Here is an 8,643-nt window from a genome sequence, read left to right as displayed (position 1 = left end):
CTGCCAGCCATTTATTGCTCGACTACAGAGACGTTTCAGATCCTCTGCTCTTCCAGTAGAAAGAATGATCGTCATCTGGGTCCATGTCTATTATAATCTGAGGCACAGACTTCAATGGGCTCGTCTCAGGACTGCAACGACAGTAAAACATCAGGGTCATCAGGATGTCCCTCCACATTGCGGTTCTTTCAAATGTACAGTCTTTTGAAAAAGGAGCTAAGATGGAGACATTAGGTTGACCTTTTGTGACCTTTGATGCTGCAGTTATGGCAGAATTTACGCAAAAAACAATTCTAGTTCTATTTAGCTTTGTTCCCCAGTTATTTAATTTGACCTGCTAGAAAACTAGATCTGTGAGTCTGTGGCTCTTTGGCTCTGAACCGCATCCTATATGCATTACTTCACTGTGTCACACATAAACACACACTTTCACGTCTCACCTGGACAAGCAATTGGCCTGGTAGTAGCGAAGCTGCTCAACACGATGTGTGTCGTTCAAGGAATGACGGGGATTTCTCTGCGAAAGATAAAGAGGAGTAAACTGTTTGTAGCCAAGCTAATATGTTTGAGGGCGTGTCGTGTCTGACATGCGCTGTTTGTTTCTTAGCTGTGCTGGGAAAATGTAGCTGATCTTTGTCTTGCTGCAGTACCAAAACCAAATACAGCATCAATTTAACGTCACTAACTTACTTTAAAGCTTCATTAAAAAAAAGGCAGATTATGACCATATACTAAAAGAAAGTGGTAACATAGTCCTTTTAGAGTATTTGAAGCGTTAGTTGAAATTGTACACCAAAGAGAGACAATTATTGGGTAATGAAAAAAGAAGTCAGAAGGGAAAAGGGAAAAGACAAATCATGATTAAGGTAGTTCAAGACATCACAATCCAGGGTGAAACTAGAAGAAAGAGAGTTAATTCCATGCGTCTCTAGAGAGAAACAAAGTCACGCAGTGAGTCAAAGACAAACAGGCAGCACAACATCCACCCCCAGTGACATAAAAAAAATCATCTGATGCACAAGTGGAGCAGGAGAAGTGGACAGAGCGAAGAAGCAGCTCCCCTCTGGCTCAGCTGGTAGTTTGGGGGTTTTACTCACTGTCAGAGGCCTTATCGCCTAAGAAGGGCTCCTGCTCCATCATGTCCATGGGGATTTTAATGCTGGGGACATTCTCATTGTAAGGATAGTCAGACTGTTGGAGAGAGGAGATGCATCCTGAGACAGGACCTCTGGGGTGTCTCTGTGCTACATCAGTACACAAATCCATCTCTTCAAAGGAAACTGCAAAATATAAGCTGATGACTTAAAAAAAAAAAAAAGGAAGTGCTGACACAACTGGTATGTACGTTCCTGGCTGTAGGAGTGATTTAGGTTACTCTAAAGTCTAAACACAGTTTTCTGTTTCAAGAAGTGGCATATCATCATCACCCTCGTCGTCATCATCACCATAATCGACTTTACTATTTCCAGTTACGTGTGTTGGGCATGTGGTTGGTATGAAACAAATCCATGCAAAACTTCCACAACTGATCTGTTAAGCATACCTGACCGGAACAGACCTGAGGACAGATCTGAGCAGACTAATGTTACAATGGCTGGAGAACACACTGTAATCAGAGACAAGAGTAGCTACCCATGAAGGCACAAGTCAGTACAACAACATCCTTCCCACTTTAAATGCAGTTCCACTCCTGGGTCGAGTGTTAGTCGATCTGCACTGAGGGGACAAATGAGGACCTCTGCTTCTGCGTTCAAGTCAGTAATACGTACCAGAGCAAGGAGTGGTGAGCGGTGGCTCATTTTGGAACATTGGTAAAGTATATATATTAAAAAAAACACTCGTGAAAGAAAGTTCTAATGCTGCCTGTCAGTAAAATGTTTTTTTATCTGAAAGAAGGGGGGGACACATCACTATAGCAACAGCCCTGTTGGATGAAGGACTCGTCTCGTCTGTAGACCTGGATATTGGTCTTTCAGTGGATTCAAAGGAAGAACGCTGGTGATGTTCTAATGATAAAAGCTTCTTGCACTTGAGTAAAATGAAAACAGTAAATTCCTACATCTTCAGCATCGCTGTCTGTGCTGCCTCGTCTTTCCTTTTTCTTCTCATCTTCTTTCTTCTTCTTGTCTTTCTCTGGGATGACGTCATCCAGGAAGCTCAAGTCATGCTGGGAGATCACATAGTCCATTGCTTTTCTGACCGCTACCAGAGCGAGGATCTAAGCATAGAAGCATAAGAAAATAGGAGTGGACTATTTATGCATTCTTGGAATTAAAAGGATGATTAGCTTCCTCTATAAATACAATTATTATTCTTTTAAATGTTCCTTTTAATATGAAACAAGAGAGGCTATAAATACATTAATTGAAATGATCAATGTTGTAAAACTCAGTATAGTGAAGATATAAGAATTAACACATCTTTCAATAATGTAACAACTGAATCCGTATCAGCTGAATAAATACTTTCTGGTGATGAAAGCTAGAAAGTCTTGCTGTACTTACTCAGTAATGGATAAATCTTAATATTAAAGCTTCTAACCATAACAGGGAATATAATAGCCGCCACAGTCGACTTCAGGATCCACAGCATAGCCAAGCAAAGGACTTGGATGAAGGTGAAGAGGTGGACCTTCCTCAAAGGAACGTGTCGCAGGTAAATCAGGTCGGGCTGATGCTTTGCTGGCATCAGAAACAGCTTGATACGATCCATAAACTACAGACAGACAAACATCACAGGATGCAGTGAATGCATGAATATATCAGCGCAGCACTCAGAGGCATCTTGTAATAAAGGAAGATATATAAATTTGATCTTCAAATATAACAAAAATGACATGAGTCAGGCCGGTTTAGTCATATCAGTTTCCTTAACATTGCTCTATAATTCACATTATGAAATACATTTTATAATCACATCTCAAAGACTCAACATTTACCTGGACGCCATTGAGAGAAGCAACTCCCATGTATAGGAAAACTCCATACAGGACAGGCATCGGGATGAACTATTTAAAATAAGCAGAAATCAAATTAAATGCCCAATGAGTTTTTTTAAAAAACATCTAACCAATGCTTTATTTTTCTGCTTAGCTTTCTCATAATAATAGTAATAATACAACTATGTGCAACTGTGATTTTTAATATATCCTATGAACCTAACCTGGAAAAGCAAAAGCTAGTCATGTGATGTATCACTTTATTGAGGTAGTATTTTGATTAGATGAAACATACAAAAACAACATGATTAAAAACACACATCGCATAATAACAAGTCGTAAAGCAATCTGTCACAATTTACCTTTAAAATAGGAGCCATAAATACAGACAGTCCTGTCAGGAGGAACACACACACACCAGTGACCCTCTGCTCTCTGAAGAAAGAGGGGAAATACAGTTATCTGGTTAGAAGAAGGGATTTTAAAAAACTTGGGCCAAAAAAGAAACAAATTAATGTCTGGTGCAGCCCACATATAGAGCAGAGACATATATATTTATTTTCTGGAATCATTCTAGAATATTTCAACTAACTTTTGCAAAAACATTGTTGGAATGATGGTGCGTGAACCAGGCAAGCCCAACAGACATGACGACATGTGCTGCCTTTCGCTGTAGTGTACAAACAGATGGGTGTGTTGGCATCTCACCTATAGGTGGCGGTATTGCAGCACAACTGTTCTAAGCAGAATGAGCATTCTACAAAATGTCACAAGATGCAATTGCCGTGTCGTGTGTGTGTGCATCTAGCTCCAGGGACACTCCAACACGCTAGCAGTCTCACCTCACACCCAGGAACTTGGGCTGCTCTCCGGGAGCCGATGTTTCCGTTTCCATCTTCAGACTGTCGATGTGAGCGATAGAGATCACGGTAGCGGCTACGTACCACGGCAGACCCATGAAGGAGCAGATCACCATGAGAATAGATACCCAAAGGAGATCCAGATGGTAGCCTGCCCCTTTCTGGAACAAAAAAAAAAACAAGGTCAAAGGTCATGCATGTGTAACGTCAGGGAGAAACATTCAGCACATACAGCACCTGCAAAGCAGCTAATACCTGGTCTGATTATGTATGAGTTTGATATGAGTCCATGTTATTAATGCAAAGTAATCTGAGAGATTATGCAATTAATCCTTAAATGAACATGCAACACGTCTGAAATCAAGACAATCATTGCACAGCTTCAGCAGAGGCAGTCTGAGCATCTCAGATAGTTGCTTTTTTGAAGTGAACCGTGTTCCGTCACTGCCGTGCAACATCTGTCAGGACTGTGAGAAGAATGACAACGATATTTGATGACAGTGTGAAGGGGGACAGTGACCGGTACAAAATGGAAAAACACAGAACTCCTTACTTCACATAAAACAGGATGGGGCACCAGAAAGAAAGCATGACCTCGTATTACAAAAAAAGAAAACATTTAGCATGTGTTTAAACTAAAATGCACATTCAAGCACAGGTTTAAAATGGTTGGCACTAAATTGAGATCATCTTCTCATTTGTAACGCCAGAATTCAACACAAATGACTCCCAATACTGGCACAAATACGTTTATCTCCCGCTTGACCATTTACCCTCAATATTTAATGTTTTGTTATTGAAGTCTGATATAGATATAGTGAGACCACATGTCTGTCAGTCCCAAAGAGAGGTCTGACTGAACATATTCTAGTAGTTGGAAATGACATGGCCCGTCTATTAATGGAGCCATGTCAGTTCTAAAAACAAAACAGCACACTGCGATGTAAAATAAACTATGATGTTGCCATTTCAATAATCCAGTTACAAGACTCAGCTAGAGAACATGCCCAGTCAGCAACCGAGATTTAGTTGGGCAGACAGGGACAGAGGCGGTTTCACACTCACGACATGTCATGTCTAATGCTCTCCTCACCCTACATCGATTTTAGCAAGGAAGGCACAGATTGTTCTTTTTATTTCCACAAGTCTGGGGGGGGGGGACCTGTGATGAAATGTTTTCACACGGGAAGCTGTAAATGAAATGGCTAAACCTCAGCAGAAGAAAGGGTACCAGCTGCTAGCTCATTTAGGGCCATGTCTAATTGGTGATTAAGTTAGTTACTTTGGTTACTTTATATTTTAAGAGTGCAGGTTGCCAGTTTGGGGGTTGTTCTGAAGCAAAAAAAAAAAAGGAAACCGGTAACATGCAGATAGAAGAAAGCAGTCGGCCAATGGCAGGCTTGTTGAAGACTAACCTTCAGCTTGTTCTCCTTCCGGTTGACAATCACGGCAGTAATCTGTTGGTCCATGAAGATCAGTATGGTGACCAGCAGGGCAGGAACAGAGGATGCCAGGTAAACCCACCACGGGTTTCCTCCAAAGGGGGGCACAAACCAGCCCCTCTTAGGACTCGTTGGCTATATATGGGGGGGCAGACACTTGAACATGTCAGTCAGAAATCAACTCTCCCCTTCTTACATGTTCATCTCTACCTGCTGCTTTTGTTTCTGTCTAGTTTCTCTGTAAATAGGCTGCATTTCAGATTGAAATCACATCACAAGAGTCTCTTAGGGCCAAATTATAGTTTAAGAAACAAAACACCAAAATCACAATGCACACCTTGAATTCACTTGGCACAATGAGCTTCGGAGTTTCGACTCCGACGAGGAGATCAACGCCACAAAAGATGAGGATCGTCAAGATGATGGCAAAGTCACTGATTAGTTTCCTCACCTGCGGGGAAAGTCGCCACAAACACTGCTGTGTAAACTGCTGCTCACACATTTGGACGTCTAATTAATTTCCGTCACAGATGAACCGTCTCATTAAATGATCGGAGCGTGGCTGACGGCGGCTCACAGTGGTGGGGAAGAACGGGCTGGCTTTGAAGTGCTTCAGAAACATGGAGCAAGCGTAGGTCCCAAAGAACAGGATGAAGGACATGAGGGTGATGTCGGGAATGAAGTCGCAGGCCTTCCCCACCAGCTCGCCGTTGTACTTTAAGCACTCTGTCTTTGTGAGCGACGACCACGTCGCGTTCATTGGCTGCACAGAGAAAGCAAAGGCGTCAGAAGCAGTCGCATATGAGGTGCCGTACTAAAGCCATAATAAAACAACAGTAGCCTAAAGGCTTTAGATGTGTTGCACATGTTTATCTTTTATACTTCAGAGGAGGAGGAGATGAGCTGACTGATGCCGTCTCAGACTTTCCATGGGGGGGGTCGTTGTGTAATACACAACCATTGATTCATGTTCTGTAACTACTCATACAGTACTGTGTCCTATCCCAGTTTGGGTGACTTTGGGCAGGAGGCAGGGTTAGAGAGAGAGAGAGAGAGACAACCATTCACATCCACATTCATGCCTGCAGTCAGTTCAGTGTCACCCAGTCACCCATATACTGCATGTTTTGATGGTGGATTTGAACCCAGGATCTTCTAGTTGTGGGGCAACAGCACTACCCTCTGTGCCACCACTCCACCCGGCATAGATTTGTTTCGATAAAAAACAGTTTGCACTCAAATGAAAACTAGAACATGTGAAGGATAATTAAATAATGTGAACTTGCCAGATCAGTATTGTTCCAGTACCAGACTGAAGTACCTTCTAGAGGATCACCCATGATGTCCGTACTGTTCTCTGCAAAAAACAAAAAAGAATCTGATCATGTTGATGCTAACGATTGTTATTACACATTCCATCCTGCTTTGCATTTTGTTCTGATTGAAAATATAGTTTGTAAAGCAACAAGAATACAACTGCAGTCATGCCATACGTAATGTTGGTATAGTTCTCCAGTATTTTGTTAAGTTGAACGTAAGACTTCAGTGGTGGAGAGTGGTGTCAGTGAAACAACCAACCAGATAGCTACAAAGCCCAAAAGAGGCAACCGTACTCAAGAGAAGCTGAAATAATGTTTGGTTTCTTCTCCTTTACTTTAACTCAAATTCTTCATGCTTGCACTGTGGAGCTACCGGTAAATGTTTAATTCTTCTCAAAACCATCTGTAAGTTGAAACTAAGAACACTTTCCAGTCAGTGATGAAAGTATTATTGTTGTAAACTAAAGATGCAAATTGTTAATTTGTGGGGTGTAAAACCCACTGAAAGGCTTTGGACTCATGTCATTAAGGGTGAGTCCCCTCAAAGGCCTGATCCATAATCAAGATGATGTTAAAAACCGAATCGTTGTCGAGAGATCCCACTCTGGGGATGGCTCTATGGCTCAATGGTCAACCTGCCAGCAACAGCGTCCCAGTCCTACTCCAGCTGGGAACAATAACGTGCATCATGGGTGCAACACACACACACAAAGAAAAGAAAAGTCCCACCTAGAACAGCAGGGGCCATGCAGAGGCAGTCATACTGCGTGACATAATCCATTTTATAATCAGAATCGATGGGATAGTGGTGAGATAATTTGAGCATCTTCTTGAAGGCGTCGTAGATGAAGATGAAGCTGATGAGACAGGCGAAGCCTTCCTCAGTGAACCGGGTGAAGTACTGAACCAAGTAGCTGGCGTCAGTGGCCACAAGCACCAGACATAAGAACGCCGACCACAGGCCGATCCACAGACGGAACTCCAGGTAGTCAAATTCATGATCTCTAAAAACAAAGCGAATCATCAATAATAGTTTTGTATCTAAGCGTTGATGACTTTGCGATACAACTATGCAAGAAAGAAAGAGAAAGGTTTTGATATCGATATTTTTCAGGCATGAACAGCTGACAGGGTGATAATGAAATACTGTTTCCAACTCCCAGCCCCTAAAAACATCGGAGAATGAAGATCATACTTGCTGAAGTTGAAGAGCAGCCGTTCAAACACCAGGACAGGACCAGTGCTGCTGAGGATGATGAGAGGCTGGCCGCCCAGCAGACAGAAAACCCCACCGGCGATCGCTGTGCCCAGAAAACTCTCCAGAACTCCCTGCAGACATGGACGGGAACTCTCATGGAATCATTCGGGATGGAAACTGAAAACACCCATCGGACTTTGCAAAAGTTCAACTCAGTCTGACCTGCATGCTTTCCGTAGCGTCGCCCAGCAGGCCACCGAAGGTGATGGCGTTTGTCACAGTTCCCAGGTAAATAAACAGAATGGCCGACAGGGCCTGAATGTTTAATGCGTCTGTGAAGTCACTGAGAAAGTAAGGCGCTTTTCTTTTGATGTCAAGTTTGAGACCCCCGCAAAACCTGAAAACGCAAATGGTGTGTCGTTTTACAACGTGCAATAGCGAGCACAAACAAATCAACCTGCTGAATGTGACTATTAGATCAAGACTTAGACCCAACACAACAGGAAACTGTAGAAACCGATGAGGCATTTTTAGTATCCAAAACATGACTTAAAGCTTAATTATGACTATGGCAAGGAAAAACGTCATCCTTTTTAAGATGCACTTTTCTGTTTTAAACACTCACATCTGAACTGCAGTTTGTGCTGTGTAGAAATACACACACTACGATGACCATTCACGTTTCTATTTTCTCCCGTTTTGTCATTCCGTGATGCTACAGCAGGCTTGTAAACATACACACAGAGCAATCCTGTTGCAGTAAAAAAAGCACATTTTAAATGTTTAAAAGCATTTTTCATACTTTCCTGTCTTTGTTAGCTCCTCCCCTGGAGCGTGGCCCCCTCCTCCTTGACCTCCGTCATGAGGCATATCTCCGTTCATCTGA

The 8,643-nt window shown here is 42.4% G+C and overlaps 1 protein-coding gene across 1 annotated transcript; it reads right to left on the bottom strand.

Moving 5' to 3' along the window:
- Positions 1-476: 476 nt before the first annotated feature.
- Positions 477-8,639, bottom strand: LOC137915211 (electrogenic sodium bicarbonate cotransporter 1-like). Its single transcript, XM_068758652.1, has 15 exons — positions 8,560-8,639; positions 7,980-8,154; positions 7,755-7,888; positions 7,289-7,563; positions 6,527-6,597; positions 5,818-6,003; positions 5,578-5,691; positions 5,214-5,375; positions 3,781-3,959; positions 3,301-3,373; positions 2,939-3,007; positions 2,542-2,715; positions 2,060-2,218; positions 1,098-1,191; positions 477-517 (listed from the first exon to the last, which is right to left on the bottom strand). Exons 1-15 carry the CDS (start codon positions 8,637-8,639, stop codon positions 477-479), a joined length of 1,986 nt encoding a protein of 661 aa, XP_068614753.1.
- Between the last annotated feature and the right edge of the window lie 4 nt (positions 8,640-8,643).

Source organism: Brachionichthys hirsutus, unplaced genomic scaffold (assembly GCF_040956055.1).
Source record: "Brachionichthys hirsutus isolate HB-005 unplaced genomic scaffold, CSIRO-AGI_Bhir_v1 contig_714, whole genome shotgun sequence".
In the NCBI taxonomy this organism is placed as follows: domain Eukaryota; kingdom Metazoa; phylum Chordata; class Actinopteri; order Lophiiformes; family Brachionichthyidae; genus Brachionichthys; species Brachionichthys hirsutus.
This window is presented reverse-complemented; position numbering and strand designations above follow the sequence as displayed.

Coding starts and splice junctions, on each gene's coding strand:
- LOC137915211 (XM_068758652.1), bottom strand. CDS start 8,639: ATGAACGGAGATATGCCTCATGACGGAGGTCAAGGAGGAGGGGGCCAC. Junction 7,889..7,979: donor ACGCTACGGAAAGCATGCAG/GTCAGACTGAGT, acceptor CCATGTCTGCAG/GGAGTTCTGGAGAGTTTTCT. Junction 7,564..7,754: donor CTGCTCTTCAACTTCAGCAA/GTATGATCTTCA, acceptor CTTTGTTTTTAG/AGATCATGAATTTGACTACC.